The sequence below is a fragment of the Anabrus simplex genome, chromosome 3, assembly GCF_040414725.1.
Source record: "Anabrus simplex isolate iqAnaSimp1 chromosome 3, ASM4041472v1, whole genome shotgun sequence".
In the NCBI taxonomy this organism is placed as follows: domain Eukaryota; kingdom Metazoa; phylum Arthropoda; class Insecta; order Orthoptera; family Tettigoniidae; genus Anabrus; species Anabrus simplex.
Genome location: NC_090267.1, coordinates 157,164,771 through 157,187,714, shown reverse-complemented (window position 1 = coordinate 157,187,714; position 22,944 = coordinate 157,164,771). Strand labels below are relative to the sequence as shown.

Here is a 22,944-nt window from a genome sequence, read left to right as displayed (position 1 = left end):
TGGAGCGCAGTACGCCTCCATTAAGTTTGTGTTTCGGGCCATTTACTTAACCTGTTCTTTTCGCAAAGGCCCTATAGGTTGAGTACGAGATACACCTGTTTCAAATTGTAAGTTGTGGCTTGAGAGGACAGTGATTGTAAATTGATGGTGACTCGAGTAAGCCTGGAAAACTGCGAGCCTGTTAGCTCTTTTTCAAAGCTTCGTAACTGTAAAGAGTGCCTCTGGAAGGCCAGATATTGTAGTTTGGGAGCAAGTGCTCTGTGAATTAGGGGATTTCTGCCCTTGAATAAATTTTGCTCTTTTGTAAATTTGAGCTGGGAGCTCAGGAATTTGTAAAGCGAGGGGCTTGGAGCCCAGGATCTGTAAGGTTCAATAGTCTTGAATTTTCCTAATTGTTATTGTACCTGACTGTTATTTTTTCCTTGTGGAAATTTGTTAAGTGTTTTATATTGAAATAAATATTACCTTTGTTAAAGTTTTAATTCAATTCTTGACATTTTAGTTAGACCCATTCAAGCCCGCACCTTCTTTCACCTCTGCGTTCCACAGATGCCCCGGAACAATTATTATTATTTTTATTATTATTATTATTATTATTATTATTATTATTATTATTATTATTATTATTATTATTATTATTATTATTATTATTATTACTTTTCAGAGTGAACGGTAGGAGAAAAGCTTTGTGAAGGTGCATCTGTCATGGGCCGTGTTATCGAAAGCGAATTGAAGAAAAATGTTCGACATATTTTTTTGCAACAACGTTCGCGTACAATTGTTTCTGCTACCTGGGAAAAGGAGACTTTCCCGAAAGAATGGAACAAAGGGCTGCTTACCAAACTTCCGAAGAGAGGGGACCTGTATGTTTGTGACTACTGGTATGGTATTACATTGCTCTCTGTGCCTTGCAAGGTTCTTTCACGAGTCATTCTCGGCAGTATTAGAGCTTATGTAGACAGTACGCTGAGAAATGAGTAGCCTGGGTTCCTAGAGTGCCATTCCTGTGACAATCAGATCAATATCTTACGGATAATTGCAAATCAAGCAGTAGAATACCAGTCTTCTTTGTATGTGCTGTTTATTGACTTTGAAAGGGCCTTCTATAATATTTTTAGGACTAAGATCTGGAGAGCAATGGAGATCTTCAGCATTCTGCGTAAGTGCATGTATGATAAGTATACATGCCAGGTGGAACATAAAGGCCGTCTGACGGAACCAAGACTGGTGTGTTACAAGGATGTCTAGCTTCATCTATAGTGTTCCTTATAGCTAAGGTTCGGATGTTAAGGAAAATACATATTTCTCTCCTGAGGTCATTTTACCCAAAATCTGTAATAATCAGATGCTGAGTTTCGGAGTTAAATTAAGACATTACAGCACTGCTGTAAGACCAGAAGGCTTATATGCTTCAGAGACCCTGTCCATGAATCGGAAAGGACAAGTCAATCAACTTCATAAAAGAGAACGTAAGCTACTATGTAAGATCTTGGGCAACAGATGGATTGACGGGCAGGTTCAACTGAAATCCAATAAAGAAGTATACAGCAAGATGGAACCGATAACAACAACAATTTGAGAGAGAAGGTTGTTGTTTTATGGGCACATCTTGCGTATGAATAATGACCGTCTCACAAAGAAAATCTGGAGTTTTCTAAAACCAAAGGCATCTAAGTTGAGATGGTTCCAAGACTGTGAGAAAGATCTGAGAGAGGTGGCATTACGGAGGATAAAATCAATGACAGAGCTAGTTTCAGAAGGATGGTGAAAAGCTAGCAGGTTTTTGTGAAGGAGACAAAACCCAGAAGACGGAAAGGCCCTTTACGAGAGGAGCGGAAGAAAGCGCTGATCGATGAGCACGAAAGATACTGGCAGGGGGTCAAAGCCAGCAGACGAACAAGGCACAGACACTGGAAATGAGATTGGTTGTTAACATGAAGTCCATACGGGCTCAATTGAGAAAGGAAAAGAAGCTGTGACTGATGAGTCCCTGACCCCTTTTAAAGCATGTTGCATAAAAATGCATATTTCGACTATTCTTATTGCTTTTGTCATATTTTACTCATTTTAATGATATAAGGTCATATTTGGTTTTATTTTGAGATGTTTGTTTAAAATGACTCACCGATGTCAACAAAGTACGTGTTATCTTCGTCGAGTTGCATAGACAAGGTTTCTAATACTGTAGTAGATGTATTTTTCTTTCCCCGAAACAGATGGGACTCAGGTCTACAAGGCATGGTTCCGAGAAAGAGATGATTGTCGAACGTACGCGGACAGATACCAAAATTCATGGTAATATATCGTTGAGTGAGAACTCCGCCTAAGGGCTATGATACTGAGCGAATGCATCAAGTTTTAACTTACCTACAGTAGCTATGTCAGTTTGCATGGTTAAATGTGTCTGGTGTATTATTCTTAATCACCTTTTGGCATGTTTAATGTTAGTAATTCTCTAGTACTTGCTACATGTCCCCCAAATGCTTAATTAATTCATATTTCATATTTTAGGTCATATTTAGCTTGTTTTAGGGTATAATTGCTTGCATAGGGTACTTTTTACTTCTTTAGGCTGACCGGGCGAGTTGGCCGTGCGGTTAGGGGCCCACTGCCATGGGAGATAGTGGGTTGGAACCCCACTGTGTATCGTTGAAAGCACTTCCCGGGAAGGAGCGTCCGCCAGGTTATCGGCAGAGGCGATGGGGTACCACGAGAGGGTTACCGATCTCCGTGCTGGTAGCTTTATTAGTTCAATGTATAATACAAGTACAAAGTTGGTTGCATGCAGACCAGCTCCGCACCGGGACTAGAGGGTGTACCGGGCAACGGAGCTGTCTCTGTACACATGAACAGAGTTGACAAGAAGATGCGGAGAATCTTGCAAGAAGTGGAGCGGCCCGAGGATGGTGGCAGCAGTCTCCGCCACGTTGATCCGAGCTCTGGCTGCGAAGGTCTGCCCCCACGCTTGATGGAATGCCGGGCCCACCACTGCTATGGACCAGGGTGTGGCGTTGGTGTAGATATCCACGTTGCGGCTGCCGGGTATCATGTCTCTGAACGTCAAGATGAAGTCGGGGGTGAGCAACCGTCGAACCCAGAAGAATTCGCCAGCGAGGATGTGTTTGCTGAGGAAGGCGGGCCAACCCATGACCCAGCTGAGCCATGAGAAGTACCCTGCCACCTGCTGGAGCTGATAGTGGGTGAAGGTAAGCGGCGCGTGCACAACGGAGAGGGCATGCTGCTGTGTGAAGTGATTCACGGCGATTTCCTCAGCTGCGATATCGATAGTCACCCCGAGATAGCTGAGAACTGGAGCGGGGTTCAGGACCGACTTGGCGCGATTGATAGATATCCCTAGGATGTGTGTCAAGAAGACATCAATTGGTGCATCACGTCAGAGGTTTGATGTGGACTATGGATGAGATAGTTTCCCGCGGTGTCCCATTTGTATCTTAATTAAGGTCACGGCCGCTTCCTTCCCACTTCTAGGCCTTTCCTGTGCCATCGTCGCCATAAGACCTATCTGTGTCGGTGTGACTTAAAGCAAGTTAAAAAAACTTATTTAGGTCATAAACTTCTGAACCCTACTTACGTCATAAGAAGCACAATGAACTGATGACTGCGAATCCAGTGGAATCTTGCTCAACGATTGGACGATTCAGACTTTGCCAATGAAAACTTGCTCATACGTGTAGAGAGATGGAAATTAAGCTGAAAACCAGGAAACTGAAGCATAGGAAGTTGGACTTCGTATTAACATTAAGCAGACAAAGGAAATTCGATTGGGAAACCGAAAAAATACACCTTTGCAACTGGAAGGTCAGGTTATAGAGAGAGTGGACAGCTTCTGCTATCTGAAAAAGCATTGTAACAGTGAACGGAGGGTCAGATGAAGATGTAACGTAAGATGTCGTTGGAACACAGCTAAGGGTGCGTTCGCAACATTCCGCCCCATATCGAAATCTAAGGATCACAGTATGAGAACAAAACTGCGGATCTTTAATAGCAGTTTTAAATCTGTGCTGCTTTGCGCGACTGAAACATGTAAAGTGACCAAGTCTTCGACACAGAAGATTCAGCCACAAATGTCTTAGGAACATCCTAGGGATGTACTGGCCAGAAGTAGTGTCAAATGAGGAATTGCGGAAGAGAACGTAGCAATTACCGATTGAACAGCAGATGAAGAAAAGCATGTGGTAGTGGATTGGTAATGCTCGGCGTAGAGCTGACGACAGAACAGCAAAACAAGCTCTCGAGTGGAATCCTCAGGGCCAGAGGAGGAGAAAAAGGCCTAAGAAGACATCCAAGTGCTCTGTGGAGATAGAGAGTGAGTACCTTGGGTACACATGTTAAAAGCTGAAACACCGGGCACATCACAGAACCAGATGGCGAAACCTTGTCACCGTCCTATGTTTCACAACAAGAGGTTTAGTAATTAAGTCAAAGTCACTTTTGCTACATGCACTTTTTCGGAAAACTGACAATTAGTATTTAAACATCACTTAGAGGCCCCCTTCAGAAGTCCTCCATTTTCTTAAAATCATTGTTTTATTTCCGAAATGCTCTCTATTAAAGTTCGAACTTTCATTTCAGTCACTCTTGCATATTTGATTTTAATTTCAACAAACGGAGAGAAAGGAGATTTAAGGTGGAATTTATCATTATAGGTATGCATCTGTACATAAAAGCAAAATATGTGTAAAAATTGCCCGGCTGAGTGGCTCAGACGGAGGCTGGCCTTCTGACCCCTACTTGGCAGGTTCGATCCTGGCTCAGTCCGCTGGTATTTAAAGGTGCTCAAATACGTCAGCCGTGTGTCGGTAGATTTACTGAGACGTAAGAGAACTCCTGTGGGACTAAATTCCCGCACCTCGGCGTCTCTGAAATCCGTAAAAGTAGTTAGTCAAACGTCAAACGTAAAGCCAATAACATAAATAACATAAATTCGAAATACGCTCACAGAAAATTTTATAGACAGATCAATATAAAAAAATCATGTCTTAGAAAGAATAAATTATGAATTAGGACTCAAGTTTTCACGAAATACTACTGTATATAGATCATAGAATATGTAACGTGCCTTGGAAAGAATAGGTAATCCATTACGACTCACGTTTCCACGAACTTAAACTATACGGTTGTAAAAAGAAGCATGTTAAAAGGCTATCTCTCGCCAAAGTCGTGGTCCTGTGAAATTTAAAAATATTAGTTACTTGCAAAATAGAAAGGAATTTAATACTTAAGTGCTCACGACGGAAGAATTATTTTTGAAGCGGAGTCGTTTTAATTGTTTAAGTTATGGGCTTTTAAGGCATGTTTCACAATATAGTATCTCCAGAAATCCTTTTATGACTTTGTGTGAAACATTTAAGTCAGGCATAAGCTCTAATTTCTGTGCAGTATTCGTCCGAGAGATAACGTCCGCAAACATGTTCAGCATGATTTTGTCTGTAGTGCTCCTGGCGGTTTATCTTGGAATAGCAGGTAAGAAATTTTTAAGCGAAACCATTGGTTACAGCTTCCCAAACGTTATTCTGGAGTGGCGTGAAATAATTTTGTGTAGTAGGGAACAACCTGACGTTACAAATGCACAATACGGGATAATGTTTCATTTTTCTCGTGGAAGATTCACGCAAAGATGAGCATTTAACCCAACGAAATACGATTCCTTAGGATGGAAAAAGTACCAGATAAAGCGATTTCTTTCTCTATTGTTTTGTTCGTTTTGGACTACTAGGGACCACGGGGCTAGTCTTAACTCTTAGCTATGGTCTTCTCTGCTTTTTCTTGACTCGCTACGCTTTCATTTTCTGGCTATGTGCCTGTTTCCTTCCATCCGTCCACTTAGTTCTGGTGATCCCTGTACTCTTTTGTTTTGCTAGTGAGGGACAGTCAGAAAACTCCCTGTAGGATGGCCTGTCGGTACTGAGGTCGGTTCTCTTTGGTCTCTGATGAGATCTGTAGTTCCTCTAAGTCTCATTTTTCTGAAGTGATCCACTTGGTCTTGGAGGCCTCTCCCCCACTTGTCACTGTGAGGATTTTGTTGGTTAGCCTGCAGGGTTACAGCCGGGACATGTGCCCCTAGAAGGTCATTAGCATTTTACTCATACATGTGACTATGACTTCCTGATGTTCGTAGAGCTCGTTGTTGTGTCTAATCCTGCAGGGGCTATCCTCCTCTCGTATTGGTCCTAAAATCCTTCTGAAGATCTTTCTCTCTTTAAATTCTAGTTGCCTGAGTGGGTCCTTTCGATTCATCAAGAAGCACTCAGAGGCGTAGAGTACAGAGGGTGTTTACTACGGAATTGTGGTGCTTCAGCTTTAGGTTCTTGGAGAGGTACTTGGAGGTGTAGCTGCTTTTACAGGAATAATTAGGCCAACATGGTGCACCTAGTGTCTATGGCCAAAGTTTCTTTCCTTATATTTTAGTTTATGAATCTTGCAACCAACACATTTTTGAGTTGGTTTTTAGATTTGTACATTTACCCGGTCATCAGTATTGTAGTAATAGGTCTTACAATACGTACACTGCAGATTATGGAGGAGAAGAATACGTCTCCTAATTCCGAGAATACTGATTTTTCGATCGTTGCTCTCAATAGACATATAATCGCCATGTCGCATTTCTAAACGTAGAAACAAAGGAGGAATTCAATAAAATATCCTCTTCCTAACCATGATATATATCGCTTATTTTATTATTATTATTATTATTATTATTATTATTATTATTATTATTATTATTATTATTATTATTATTATTATTACCTGAGAAAGAACAGGTTAAGTTACTGGCCCAAACTGAAAAATGTATGAAGGTGTACACTTGCACTCCTAGAAATAAAGGTTAAAACCCTACTTGGACTTGCAGCCCGACGATGCAGAGGCTAATCCCGCTCTACTGAGGTGACTAGAAGGACAAGTTAATTTATGATTTACAGGACAAATACAGTTAAAAAATCGTAGTCACCTTAAGCAAAATTGAAGGGGAATTCGAGAGGGTAACGCACTCTCTATCCCCGATTTACAGTCAAGTCTTTAGGACTTACATGAAATTTTACATGAGAAAGACGAAGTTTACATTTTAGAAAACAGGCGGTTAAATAGTTAAAGATTAGAACCTTCCTCTCGTGTCAGCTTGCGGAGATAACTACTTAGATGGAAAAACTGTTGTCCATTACCTTAGCTGATATTGTGCCTGCCGAAGATTGAAGCCCCCGCCTCCTCTCTTAACACACACACTCAGTAATTCGACGATCAATAAGACAAGTTAGCTTGAAAAATCCACAGATTCTAGACCCGAGGGGAAGCTTCGAGAAGGTTCTGGACTAAATCTGGACACACCCTCTCATTTTTTCGCAGATAAAATAGGTACAAGAAACGTTTGATTGACTGAAAAATAAATACAGAAAATTTGTGATAGGCCAGTCTCCAAAGCTGGCGAAATGAGAACGAAATGTTGCAAACCTTAAAGTAAAAATTAATGAAAGTCAATTCAGTTGAGAAAACCTATAAACGCAAAACTTCTTTAAATTTCTAGTTAATCGACTTTGTACCAGAGTGCATGACATCAGTTCTTTAAATAGAGACATCTGTGGAGAAAAGTCCAAATTTCTTGAAATAGTTGTTACAAGTGATACACCAAAACAAAACAAAGAAATCCAGTCAGTTTAGGAAACTTTAAAATTACATATTACTCTGTCATTTATTAGTGGCATCTTCTGATCAATGTCCCAACTTCTTGCACTAACCGTTTCAAGTTTTGTATGATAGATAACGATCTCCACAGCGCTTCTTCCCGGTACAATTATTATTATTCTTATTATTATTATTATTATTAGTATTATTTTATTATTGTTTACACTGCAGTATGTCTTCTGGTATAGCCTCAGTTTTGACAATATGAAAGTGACTGAGGTATGAGCGATGCTACTAATGCCATTCCTTATGCAGCCTGTTCCTGCTATAAATGGTGAGGAAATGTTGCTCACAGCCTCGGTTGATGCATGCATTTAAGTGGGCTTGACAGACTGATATATAATAGCAACGTCTGGCTCGGTGAGGAAAGCAACGGGAAACTACCTCGCTCCTCACTTCCCTAGTACGCCTCTTCGGTGATGCCTGGGCCATCTATGACGGCAGATGGCAGAGCTGTTGAGGATCCAACCAGCCTTAGGGCTGAGGACTGAACATACACACAGACACATTATTATTATTATTATTATTATTATTATTATTATTATTATTATTATTATTATTATTATTATTATTATTATTATTATTATTATTATTATTATTATTATTATTATTATTATTATTATTATTATTATTTGTTAATCCTTTTACCCTCCAGGGTTGTTTTTTCCTTTGGACTCAGCGGGGGATCCCACTTCTACCGCCTCAAAGGCAGTGTCGTGGAGAGTGAGATTTTCGGTCTGGAGATACAACTGAGGAGGACCAGTACCTCGCCCAGGCGACCTCATCTGCTATGCTGAAAAGGGGCCTTGTAGTGGGAAGGGAGGATTAGAAGGGATAGACGAGGAAGAGGGAAGGAAGCAGCCGTGACCTTAACCCTTAAATGCACAATTTCACATTTCTTTCAAATATGGCAGTTTTCCAGTCCAAAAGTAATACAGTACTACTAGAAAAATAAAAAAAAAATGTTTCAAAATAAGTATTTTTAAATTTATTTTGATCAGCCAAAATGTTATGAGCTTTGAATGTTTTACGTACCGGTATATGCAAAGCTGTACGATTTCTGTAGTTACTGCGATACTTCATTTTTACGGATATCCTTGCTCAAGAATTATCTGAGATAAACAACATTTGATTTGTCTCAACTGTTTAAAGGTAACACTTCGCTACGGGCGATTAGCAAGAAAGATCGTAAAATGAAACATTTTTAATACACCAGCGGCACCTGCCGAGTTCGTCAGTAAGTTAGAAGAAAATGCACACTTGTAAAATCATAAAACGGAAATAACAAGAAAGTGAATTCTCGTTTGCACATATGCAATGCTGTGCATTTAAGGGTTAAGTTGGGTACTATCCCGGCATTTGCCTGGAGGAGAAGTGGGAAACCAAGGAAAACCCCCTCAAGGATGGCTGACGAGGGAATCGAATCCCCCTCTACTTAGTTTACCTCCCGAGGCTGAATGGACCCCGTTCCAGCCCTCGTACCACTTTTCAAATTTCGTGGCAGAGCGAGAAATAGAACCCGGGCCACCGGGGATGGCAGCTAATCCCACTAACCACTACACCACAGAGGTAAACGTTATTATTATTATTATTATTATTATTATTATTATTATTATTATTATTATTATTATTATTATTATTATTATATTAAAGTAGTTTACTGAAAAGAGCTTTGGTAAAACCGTCCGTCCGTTCTACTGGACCTATTTGCCTCATTTTTGTTTTATCCTCTCCAGAATCGTCTGCCGGTGAATCATGAGACATTGATATGTTTCTAAGTTCAGCCAACTTCATGTAATCATAAAATCAGATCATGAAAAGATCACTCCAATTATTGCAGGCGAATGCTTAACCTAGCTCGCAATACATTCCGTACTTAGCAAGTTCCTGAGCGACTATTACTTTCATTAATATTCTGACATTTCATTCTCTTGGTTTCCTTCTTCGTTTCTGCTCAATAGTGGACATAATTGACGACAAATTGTTTTCAAACCCCGAATGAAATCACAACTTTTTTTACATTCCGATAGTGGCGGCACTACGTAGACATTTGTTTCCCGTGCGTTAGTATGAAACGTTTGAGGTTCAAATTCAGACTGAAGCGAAAACGCAGTTTTGGTAAATTGAGATAATGAATTATGCGGTGAATACAGAAGTGAGCGTTATCCGAGATAACGACATTATCCCGGTTTTAGACATCTAAGGATCGTTGCCATAAAACCTACCTGTGTCGGTGGGTCGTAAAGCCACAAGCAAACGAAAAAAAAAGATATCTAAGGTAAAAGTGAGTACCTTGAAGCTACTATTCAATGAAATCTTTCAAGATAACAGTACACTACAGGTGCAGAGGGAATAGAAAAGCTTTCGGCCCAAACGGTAACAGCAAACAATATCAGTAGAGCAACAGGGAATATATTAATTCAGAAAGATTAAAAGCAAAGCCTAATCACGATAAAATGAGCTGTAGTGTACATAGAGCCATGTTGTCGTCACTACGTATTCCACTGTTAGAATTGCAGATTAATTGAACCTCTACATCTGGCTCCTTGGCTGAATGGTTAGCGTGCTGGCCGTTAGTTCGGGGGGCCCCGGGTTCGATTGTCGGCCGGCTACGTATAGTTAATGTATCTGGCTCGGAGACTAGTTGTTTGTGTTTGTTTTAATACACAACTTCATCTAAACACACAACTCATCGCACTATTTTTTTATGTTTACAATTTGTTTTACGTCTAACAGACACAGATAGGTCTTATGGAAGAGGAAAGGGCAGGGAGTGGTAAGGAAGTGACGTTGCCTTAATTACTGTACAGCCCAACCATTTGCCTGCGTTGAAAATGGAAAACCACGGAAAACCATCTACGGAGCTGCCAACAGAGAAATTCGAACCTACTACCTCCCCAATGCAAACTGACAGCTACGTAATCCCAACCCCGTAGTCACTCGCTCGGTACATCACTCTACAAACCACGACAGAAACCCAAAGTAGTGAAAACGTCCCTCCACATAGGGTTGGGGTCAGGAGAGGCATCTGTCTGTAGATCCGGACTAAATCCATACAAAGTTCTGACCTCAGGTAATTGGAAAAAGACAATCAAAAAGAAGAAGAAGAACATCGGTAACCCAAGAGATTATTTCCCTTGTTTTCCCATTTTTACACTACATAAATGCCACTTCCTTCCCGGTCCTAGCCCTTTTCTGTCACATAGCCACTGAAAACCTACCTGATTTCATCGCCTCTAAATTACTAGTAATGATGGAAAAACCACTACAGTCATCAGTCAACTCTTTATGGGCATAACGAGTACCAGAGAACTTGCTAGGATCAAAACGTCAACTTCAGTTCGCAATGCTAGTTTATCTAATATTGCGTCGAACAATTTATTTTTCAGAGAACCATGCAAGCCAGCTAGATGGTCGGATCTACGGTGGAGAACAAGTCTCCAGCAATGAAAATTATCTGGTAAGTAAATGACAATAATTATTATCAAATAGCTTTTGCCACTTTTATCCGTCTTTATCACATAGTATCTGGCTGTTGCTATTTCCTGATGGATGTCGTATTTTTTAACCAGTCTCTTAGCATAGACCAGGGCAAAATTTAACTTTCTCAGAAGTCTGAGTCACATTTATGGCTGTGATATTATGGAAGTTGGTGACATGTGGGTGGTGCTGTGTAAAGGCATTCGGAACAGGACTAGTGTGTCTGCATGTTACGAAAAGAGTCAGTCGTGCTGCAACAGGACCTCCAGCCCAGTGAGAAAAAACGGTGGCAAAGTACCTCACTATTTATTTTACCTCTCACGCCTCATTCCGGCACCGCCAATGGTTTTTGTGGTTTCTCGCATAACTTTTAGTGCTGATGACCTAGCATATAGAAGGATACACTTTCCCATTACCCTCCCTTTGTGTGAATCTTTTGACATTACCTGAATGCTTTAATATTATAGTTACAAACAAGATAATCTGAATATCACCCTGACAAAGGAAAAAAATAATTCTTTTTTAATGACCTGTTGCGAATGAGATGAGAGATTTGTGATAAATGTGAAATTGTACTATTATGGTTTTTAATATTCAAAATAAAATGCCAAACTGAACACAAAGTGATAATATGATTTTCCGCAAAGTAAGAGCGAAGTTAGTCCGCCTCTGCTGTGAAGTGGATAGTGTGACCAGCTGCCATCCCCTTAGGCCAGGGTTCGATTCCCGGCTCTACCACGAAATTTGAAAAGTGGTACGAAGGCTGGAACGGGGTCCAATCAGCCTCAGAAGGTCAACCGAGTAGAGGGGAATCGATTCCGTCTTCAGCCATCTTCGAAGTGGTTTTCCGTGGTTTCCCACTTCCCCCATGCAAATCTCGGGATGGTAACTAACTTAAGGACACTGCCGCTTCCTTCCCTCTTCTTTGTCTATCCCTTCCAATGTACCCATAGCTCCACAAGACCCCTGTTCAGCACAGCAGGTGAGGCCGCCTGGGCGAGGGACTGGTTGTATCCATGACCAAATGCCTCACGCGCCGAGATACTGCCCTTGAGGCGGTAGAGTAGGATCCCTCGCTGTGCCCGGGTGAAAATCAACCCCGGAGGATGAACGGTTTAAGAAAGTAGGAAAGAAAGAATGAAATTCGCCAAATTAAATTTTTGGGTCATTCTCTAGTATAAGAAGAAAGCAGGTATGATGTGTGTGCTCGCTGTCTGAATTCAATTGAATTTTAATCACGTTGTTGAACTTGTTCTTGGTTAAACTTTAAGTGAGTGCTTTATATGACGTAAGTTCATATATTTTCTTGAAAAGTGGTTTTCTCACTAAATGTAAAAAGAAAGGAAGATAATTGAAATCAAATGGAATAAATCTGTGTTAAACTTTTAATGGGTGATGCCAGGTGGAAAATCAAAATTATTTGTTGCGTTTAGTACTGATTACCAAATGCCTGTACAATCATTTTATGACTAAGCACGTTCATATCAATTTAAACGTTTGTTAACGCGCGCTGTTTCACTTTAGTTGTATGTGTACCTTTAATTATTTTCCCGAATTTAAACCGGAATATTGAGGAAATCCTGAAGTTTAAAAGTGTATTTCTAACATTCTTCATTCAAAAATACCACGTTAATTATTAAACGCTGCAAAATGCTAACTGCCAGTATTAAGAATGATGGAACATATTGACTTTAATTTTAAACTGTTAAATTCTTACATCTAAATATCAGAATCTCCGATAATAATAATGTTAATAATGATTCAGGCTGCTTATCCATCTTCCGTCTGATGTACCATTAAAGCTTAGATGAAATCATTTTATGTCCATGATGCTGGTCTAGATCGTGTAGTAGTTATTGGCATAGTTAAGGTCACATCGCCTGTTAAACTAAACCATGTTAATATGTAATGATTACATTTACGTAAACTGTGATTTTACATTTTACATACACTGACCGAGCAAATGTCATGGGATAACGGAGCACTGATGCGCAAGTGTGTTGCCTGCGTACCACACGCCACCTGTGTCAGCGACAGTTGTATAGGAGACCTTGTGAGCAGTGGCTGTGCATGTGACAGGTGTAACATGGAACGTCGTCGTGAGCTGACACTGTTCGAACGGGGTATGGTGGTCGGTGCCGACGGATGGGAAGTGCGATTTTGGAAGTAGTGCAGGAATTCGGCTTCACACGATCAACCGTTTCCAGGGTGTAACGTGAATGGTTGAATGCGGGTGTCACCGTCCACAACACACGAAGGACCGGCCGTCCAGCCACCCTCGATGACCGTGACCGGCAACATCTGAGACGGATTGTGCTAGACACGTCTCCCAGTGGACAATCCGTAGGAACATGAGTTCTATGAGGTATGGGAGCCGGCGCCGCACACGGGTGCCACTGTTAACCTAACGTCATCGGGCACAAGGACGCGCATTTGTCGCCAGTCACCAGGGATGGACACTGGAACAATGGCGTAACGTGATATGGTCGGACGAATCACGATTTCAACTGCACCATGCCGATGGGAGGCACCGTGTATGGCGCAGACCACATGAAGCGATGGATCACGCCTGCCTCGAAGGTGTGGTCCAGGGCGCTGGTGTCTCAGTTATGGTCTAGGGTGCATTTTCCTGGTATGAAATGGGCTCCCTAGTTGTTCTGGACGAGACCTTGAATGGTACGCGGTATGTTGAGCTGCTCGGAGACCATCTCCACCCATTTTGGGCTTTCCAGCGCTCAGACGGTTCTGCGGTGTTTCAAGATTATAACGCGCCGTCACATCGCTCCCACGTCGCCCGAGAATGGTTCCAGGAACATGCAGCGGAGGTCCAATGACTGCCATGGCCACCCAGGAGCCCCGATATGAACCCTATTGAGTATATCTGGGATGTCCTGGAACGCAGGTTCCCTGCCATGGATCCTGCACCCACGAACAGACCAGCAATGGTGGCCGTTCTTCAAACGATTTGGTGTCAGCTGCGTCCAGAGGACTACCAGGAACTTGTCGACTCACTTCCACGGCGTCTCACTGCAGTTCGCAGGGCCAGAGGAGGCCCCACACGCTATTAGGTGACTATCCCATGGCATTTGCTAAGTCAATGTATATCGTCCACTGAAGCTAGTAAACAACTTAAATAATGACATAGCCGAAAGATATCCAATTAATAATAATAAAAATAATAATAATCCCATGGCCTAATCTGCTGTATTCTCTTATTTAAATTCGTGTCATTTGCTGCCTGTGTGCTAATTTCGACGTTCCGTTTACTCGACCACATCAGAGAGATACCAGAACTCTATGTGGGTGACCAGTAGTTGATTTCTGATTAATTTTGTCTAATTATTTTGTGTGCCCAGAAATCTTCGCAAAACACATATGTCATTTTGAGATCCATTGAGCAAGACGGCATGTAATTTACTGAAAAATCATGCACGTGACATAATGAACGGTTGCTTGCTTTAAACAATCTCTTCATAATGTCCATTTCAGCGAGGGCCACTTACGACGGAGGTAGCGAATTATTCACCACAAAGGTTCGTGACGACATATGATACATTAATCGGAAAACGATAATTAGACAACTAGGTACTGATATCCTTTTCTACTCTTTATCCCACACTCCAGTATCTGAATTATTTAACAAAACACTAATAATAATGAGGCAAATGTCTATGGATAACTGGTGTAATAACTATATATTTTTATATTGCTGATTTTTACGTCCCAATGACAATTTTACGGTTTTTAGAGACAGCGAGGTAACGAAATTTTGTTCCAAGGCAGTTCTTTTCCGTGTCTGTAAATCTACCGACACGAGGCTGGCTGATTTGAGTACCTTCAAACACCACCGGACTGAGCCAGGATAGAACCTGCCAACTCGGAGTCAGAAGGCCAGCGCTCACCCGTCTGAGCCACTGAGCTCGGTTGGAGTAAGAACGAAGCATGAAGCATATACGTATTTACAGTAGTCAAAATAGTTTTGCATATTCTGGCTTAGTGTACATTACGAAGGGTATATACAAAGAAAAATAACAAGGAATCAGCTATGCAAAAGCAACAGAAATGCAATAAAGTGCAAAGTTGGTAATGTGGGATTTTGAACACAAATAAATACCGCGCATATCTACCTCGGTCGCCGAGGCGTGCTTGAACACAACGAGACATACTCAGCATCAAAGGATCAAAAATTGTTTTGGTTCATATTATCCCACTGTTAGATAGCAGCTTTAATCATTGCTGACTTTAAGTATAGAATTAGACCGGTAGGCAATTGCTGCCTTCAATTCAACACAGTGCATGTCGCAGAATAATACGGCCACACAATTCACATTGTGACATGTATGTAAAGGAAGTGGTCAACTCGTCTGATTCCGGGGGCATGAGCATTATCATCCACTGGTCTAAAACTTTCTCCCATTTTGGCAGCAAATCCTGTAACTACAGCATTGAGGAAGTTGTCTCTGTATATCCGATCAGTCATGTTACCCTGGATAGGAATTAGAGGAGTACGCCAACCAAACATAATCTCACATGATCTCAGATGGCGATCCAGGATGAAGGGCTTTTATTTAGGAGCGCTCACTGCCAGAGTTGACTAAGAACTATCTGGCACATTTTTGAGTAAATGAAGGATAAAGTCGTCCGCCTCTGTGGTGTAGTGGTTAGCGTGATTAGCTGCCACCCCCGGAGGTCCGGGTTCGATTCCCGGCTCTGCCACGAAATTTGAAAAGTGGTACGAGGGCTGGAACGGGGTCCACTCAGCCTCGGGAGGTCAACTGAGTAGAGGTGGGTTCAATTCCCACCTCAGCCATCCTCGAAGTGGTTTTCCGTGGTTTCCCACTTCTCCTCCAGGCGAATGCCGGGATGGTACCTAACTTAAGGCCACGGCCGCTTCCTTCCCTCTTCCTTGCCTATCCCATCCGCTCTTCCCATCCCTCCACAAGGCTCCTGTTCAGCATAGCAGGTGAGGCCGCATGGGCGAGGTACTGGTCATTCTCCCCAGTTGTATCCCACGACCAAGAGTCTGACGCTCCAAGACACTGCCCTTGAGGCGGTAGAGGTAGGATCCCTCGCTGGGTCCGAGGGAAAAGCCGACCCTGGAGGGTAAACAGATGATGATGATGATGAAGGATAAAGTCAAAAATTGATTTAAAATTAGTGCAGCGTTCAAAATAATTTATTGAAGCACCTGGACAATGAGAAAAGTACCCTCTTTCTTAATGAAAAGTATGCTTATCAGTACTACAAATTCTCCAAATGATTTCCTCATAGAAATAACTATAATATGTCCTCTGACAGCATGTTTTAGGGTGTAAAGAAAATGGGGATATTTTTCTTGCTCTTTGTGCAGTTACACACAGACTATCACAGGAATTTAACTATAATATACCCTTTTCACCCTAATGTGCTGTTGCCTCCACTATTTTATATTTGTGTATAATTGAAGATGAACAGAATTGATGTCCTCCTCCGTAGCGTAACGGTTAGTGTTATTAGCTGCCGTCCTCGGGGGCCCGAGTTCGATTCCCGGTACTGTCAGGAATTTAAGAGTGGCAGGAGGGCTGGTATGTGGTTGAAATGGTACGTGCAGATCACCTCCAATGGAGGTGTGCCTGAAAAGAGCTGCACCACCTCAGGATGAGGACACGAGTTTTCTTTACTTTAATAGAATTGATATACTGTACTTCAACAGCTCCACTAGGTCAGTTATTTTAGCAGTCCTTATCCTGTACCCTTGAGGATACAAGAGTGGGGTTGTGCCCTTAAATCCACTTGGGCAACCAACTGTTCTCTTGCCCACAACAACGGTCACTGGAACGAGTTCTTGAACGTTTTAGAAAACTGTAAACTTAAGTGGACTATCTTTATGGTGAATGTATCGGATCTAAAACCACTGCAGGTTTTGTCCTGCGATGGATATAAAGGGAGTGGTCGACTCGTCTGAATCCAGAGACATGAGCATCATCATCCACTAGTGTAAAGCTCTCACCCATTTTGGGGTGTTTTCCTGTCAGTAATCACATTCTGGAGTTGTTTGCAGGAATAGAACACGCTGTCGACCGTGTGCGTGACGTGGAAATGAGGCTTCTTCTTTTTTCTGCTGATGCAGTGACAGTCAAACAGTTTTCTGGTGTAAAGACATCGGGTATACATTGATTCGTTAATAGAGGTATTTTTATCAATTTGGTATGTCCTATCATCGTCGCTATCAGTAGATAATTAACATCTCGATGAGCTCTCATGTCATATCACCACCATTTCAGCACTTAGTCATGTACTGTTCATAGCGTCACGTGTCTCTTTTTTTTTGGGGGGGGGGTTAGCTCGATAAATTAGTCGAGTCGTAATTTTTATCTGACCTTCGCATAGGCAAGATTTTTTGACTGGAGATCCGATTTTGAACCCTTTCACGGAGATGGTTGCGACTTCATCCGTGTTTTGGAACCTGGTGTGGGAATGAATTTTCTCATCACGTTTTCCTTTCTTTTCTCGTAACCATCGTGAGTGAAGTATTTGATTCAATATCTTATTTCGTTGTGCAGCCTATATCAGGTTGGTGATCCATTTGTAATTTTTTGTGATTTTGGACGTATCTTCAAGATATGAATAATCTACATTGACTTCTCCGAACAATTGCCAACATGGCGACTATGAATTCATCATTCCTTCAAATGTATTGTCATGTGCAATAGATATGTTTCTTCGCCAATTATCGTATATTTCCTTTTACTGACGCTCGTGTGTTTATAATGACGCTTCATTTCAAAAAATTACTTAGAAAAAATCTCTCATAACTCTAATCAGTTTATTCATTAATGAATTTGTCAGGTACTATTACCTACGTATTTTATTTGATGACCTATTGATTCCCTGTTTCGGGTTTTACTGTCATAAACTTGCTGCCTTACTGCTTAACAATTTAAGTAATATATTATTATTACCCATTTACTTTCAGTTATGTGAAAAACATGTTACTGATCGAAAACAATAACTTTACTTCTCTTAAAAGTCACTGAAGCAAATGAACTTAATTTGATTGTAATTCTCATATTATACTGTCATCTCTAGTTCAGTTCAAGGCACGGTTTTATTAAACCGAAGCATATGTAAACATGGGTCAAATGTAAAGAAATCATTTGCTTAAATTTAACTCATTTTCTCTCTTTTCACTTATTTTATTCAATTCAAGTTACTCATGTATTTGAAGGAGAAAGTATTTTTCGAACCGAAATAATTTGAAGATTATGTGTTGAACATATTTTATTTCTATTTTTTTCCTTTCATGTTTTGTCTGCCGTGTGGCGACCTTCTATTTTCCGTTTGTTGTGTTACAACTTTCACTGCGATCAGCTGTTCGTTACAGAAGTGGGTGTGGTCATTGTTTCTTACGTAGCTCGGTTTCTTGTTTTCTACCTAATGTGGGTTATTGAATATGATTCTGGTTTACGTGTTTGATGATTATGCCGATGCTCTATTTTGTATTGGGTTAATTGAAATTAATTCTTCCTTTGCTTGAATTCATTTTAATTAGTTAATCCTTACCTTCGTCTTACTGTATTGCGAATGACTTTAATCGGTTCTGGAATGTTTCTTCAGGTTATTTACGTTCATGTTTAATAAATTACTACATAAATATTTATTTCAAGCCATATATTTGTTTCTAATTTTAATCTTTTAAGTTTTCTATTTTTCGTAGAGGTTTCGCTGGAAGTAACTTTTAATTTAAAAGAAATCCTACGTACTCTAAAGCTAACATTGTTCAATTAAGTTCAGATTCTCCGCAAATGAAGCCTTGTAATTTGAGACGGAGTAATTCAATTTTGTTTATAAAGTAGCGACAGATTCACCTTGCCACTTTGTACGCGTCCTAGCTGCTTCTCAAGTATTTTTGAAGCACGTCTGGGACATCACCTAAAGTAAGATATCTTCATCATTCATTGTATTTCTGAGTGTATTTCATTGTCTTTGCATCCCATGCCGTGTCGAAAAGTGGTGCTTGTAAATTTTTGAAAGTATGGCACACACTAATTACCCGAAAAATGAACAAGTTACGACCATCTGAATAATGAGGGCATCGATGAAAGAAATGCTAGGGCCTCGAAGGGCTTAAAAATGAAAGCAAAACTAGGACTCACAGCCCGAAAACCGCCGGAGTCGGAAGAAAACAAGGGCAGGCCATGGTAGGTCTGGTAGAAAAGACGAAAATGAGGAATGTGGTGCCGGTAAGCGGAAGTAATTCCTGGCTTAGGAGGGGAACTATTATAGGCAACTAATGCTCACAAGTTGACAGTCCAATGTGATCCAGTCACTCATTAAGACCGTGATTGTAAATCAACTTATTACGGAGAAGTAATCCCTTGTGATTTATTTTTTAGCTCGTGTAATACTTCTTCAAATACAATACATAAGTGGGGCAAGATGCGGTTTAGACCTGGCAAATGTTGACGGATTTTTGAAGGGGGAATATTCATTCATTCGAAATTTATATTGAGCAATGTAATCATGTAATAAATGTCTGGTGACATACCTAATGTTTTTACGACACTGTTAAAAGCTCAGTAATAAGTTTCCCAGTGCAGTTACAGTTCCTCGGCCATCCAGTAGAGTAAAACTTAACATCGAAATTGACTTCCATTCAGCCTAAATAACGTCAAATCAAAATACCTCCACACGGAAGCTAAAGTTATAAAATAATTAGAGTAATAATAATTATTATAGATGATATATCGTATTAGTGTTTACTTACATACAGAAATATATTAATATATATATTAATATATTAAACAGAGCGAGCGGCTGTGAGGTTTGGACAGCGTAGCTATCAACTTGCATTCTGGAGATAGTTGGTTCGAACCACAGATGGCTGACCTGAAAATGGTTTTCCGTGGTCTATCATTTTTACACCATGCCTTTCCTATAACGTTGTCACCATAAGACCTATCTGTATCGGTGCCACGTAGAGCAAATTGTAAACAGAAATATCTGCTTAAATTGTCAAGTAATATTTCTCTGTGTCTATAAGAGAAGCGAAAATTACGAATTTAGAGATATCTTTAAATCCACCCCTCTTTAAATCTAATCAAATCTTTAAATCTGGCTATGCTCCAGAACATTCGAAAACTTTACGCCATTGTTGAGTAAGATATTGATAGTCTGAACATGAACAACAAAATGGTGCTATTCAAAGAAAACATGCTTTAAAGTGATTTAATATTATGATTTACGGGTATTCCATTTTTATATTGTATTTGTATTTTTTTCAGGTATTCCTTGAAAGCTTCGATTGCAGTTGTGCGATCCTTAGTGAAGAATGGATGCTTGCATCCTCAAATTGCTTATATAACGAAACGTAAGTTTTAATAGTATATGGTACATGGTCATCTCCAGTGTGGGTGTGCCTCCATTGTTATTTTAGAGTAAGCACGAAAATTATTCTAGATCCTGGTGTATTGTATTCTTAGCTGGCGAGTCAAGTGACCCGAATCATTCATGAAGTTGGGAGAGCTTCGGACCATATTCCGGTGTCAAAAAATAGTAAATCATTGGTAACTGAGAACATTGAGATATTTTAGCCTATAATAAAAACGAAATTACTAGAAGAAATTTATTGAGAAGTTACTACAAAGTTTTAGCGAAGAAGAACATATACAGTATATGATACGCCTTATATCCACAAAGAGAGTTTTATCGGTCAAACACCAGGATGTGATAAGCGCGTGGCAATATTGTACAACCACAGCCGCGGGAAAATGAGCAAGTGGCACTTTGGCTATTAAGCCCCCTATCACTATTACAATTGTAAGTAATTCAATGATACCAAAATTTTCTAAAAAATCCCAGCGGTATGGAAAGTGACATAATATTATGCAACAAGTCGACGTTGTGGTTGCCGTCACCGCGGATTTTATAAATACCCCACCAACTAGGGCCTCTTCAATCTTTCTGGGTCGGATAACGAACTCGAATTTGTGCGTGAAACCGTGAGGATCGGTTTGAAATTGTACAATTTTCAGTACCCGATGTGCTATAGGAAGACGGAACACTGAAACTTCTGTAAAGTTGCTAAGTACCACGTTTGTCAAAGTGTTATCCCAGTACGAACGACAATTTCTACACGGTTTAGTGCTGTAATATTAACAATAAGTAAGAGCATGACGAACTTCTACAGGAAGAGAGAGTCGGTCAGGCTACAAAAACACAGTCAACTCGGTTTGCTACCTTGGAGCTATAATACATGTTTTGTCAGTTAGGAAAGGTGAGAAGAGAACAAAAATTCCCCACAGCTGCGAGATAAAGAACATATGTGGGACTGCAGTGCAAAACCTGCCAAATGTATAACTTATAGTTTTGAGTAAAACCAGAAAAATGTAGAGAGGAATAACCGATAATATTAAAATTGTTTTCTCTTCTTTATTTGTATTACTTCCGTTCTACGTATATTCACGGTAAGTTTCATGAGATTAGTTGTAATGAATCGATTGAAATTCACATTTTTATTTTACATTAAGTAGATTTTGCTACGGTGTTCTTACAAATCATTTTAAAAGTATTCTACAAACACTGGTTTGGTTTTTATATTATTTCAAATTTACTACTATATAGATGGACAATAGTGATAGTGATAATTCCACAATGAACAGTACTTAACAATTTTTGGGTACTGTTTGCAAGCTGTTTTAGTCCAACTATGTGTTATGGATTATGGATCACTTTAACAAGCTACTTCTTAAACTTCTTATGACATAGACCTACGATCTCACTCAGGATCATTTAGACATTGACATCACTTGCAGTTAAAAATAGCACACCCTGTACGCGCTTAAAACGGGCATTTCTTCGTTCGTAAATTAGCTCAGTATTACATAAATATGTCGCGTCACAAAATCATTGTTCACATAGCCTGTCCAGAAATGTTATCCATCATAATTACTAGAAATGCCTTTCCACCACAGCCTGTCCCGAAATTTTATCATCATATTGCAGAGGCATTTCTTAACACAACCTGTCTTACAACTTCCTCATCACCATCAGAATCATTTAGAGGACATCCTAACTTCCACATAACATCTCATTGCTCATATATCTTATCCTGAAAGTGATGAAAAGATTTACATCTTATTCTCTAATATATCTCTTCTATGACATAGTTGACTATAAAATCCCATCATTAATTCTTCAAAAATCATTTTTCTTGACATCGTGAAATACCTGTCGGAATGAGTTCTGAGTTCAGAGTAGTTACAGGTGTCAGGCAAGACTGTGAAATGCCATCTTCATTGTTGATAGTTTACACGGATCATTTAACGAAAGGGATAAAATAGGCTTTTAAAATGGCAGGTATTAATTCAGTTGCGTTAAGACTTATTGTACCCTTGTAAGGGCAGTATTGACCTCTCTGATGTATGCCAATTACGTAGTATTGATGGCAGAATGTTCTGACAGCCATCATTACAATTTCGAACATTATCTGCCACCATTGATCTGAATTTTGGGCTGTCGCCCAAGTGATAGATTCCATATCACTTATTTTAGCCTTTTCGTAAATTATTTCAAAGGTGTTAGCAAATTATCTAACATATCCCTTGGTAAATAATTCAATCCCTTATTCCTCTTCCAAATAAAGGAATATCTGCCCCTATCTGTCTCATTTAATTCCATCTTTATCTTCATATCACAATCATTCCCCCATTTAAAACTCCATTCTAGCTTATTAGTCTACTAATTACATTACAGACCATCTCTCCGCTGACAGCTCGGGATATATTG

General features: G+C 40.2%; 1 protein-coding gene across 1 annotated transcript in view; it reads left to right on the top strand.

The window, feature by feature from the left end:
• Nucleotides 1-5,329: 5,329 nt before the first annotated feature.
• Nucleotides 5,330-22,944, top strand: part of LOC136867130 (trypsin-3) — a 135,616-nt gene continuing 118,001 nt past the window's right edge. The window contains exons 1-3 of the mRNA XM_068227026.1: nucleotides 5,330-5,484; nucleotides 11,088-11,158; nucleotides 20,442-20,527. Of these exons, the coding sequence (XP_068083127.1) occupies nucleotides 5,349-5,484; nucleotides 11,088-11,158; nucleotides 20,442-20,527 (293 nt within the window). The 5' untranslated portion in view covers nucleotides 5,330-5,348. The remainder of the gene's footprint in view (nucleotides 5,485-11,087; nucleotides 11,159-20,441; nucleotides 20,528-22,944) is intronic.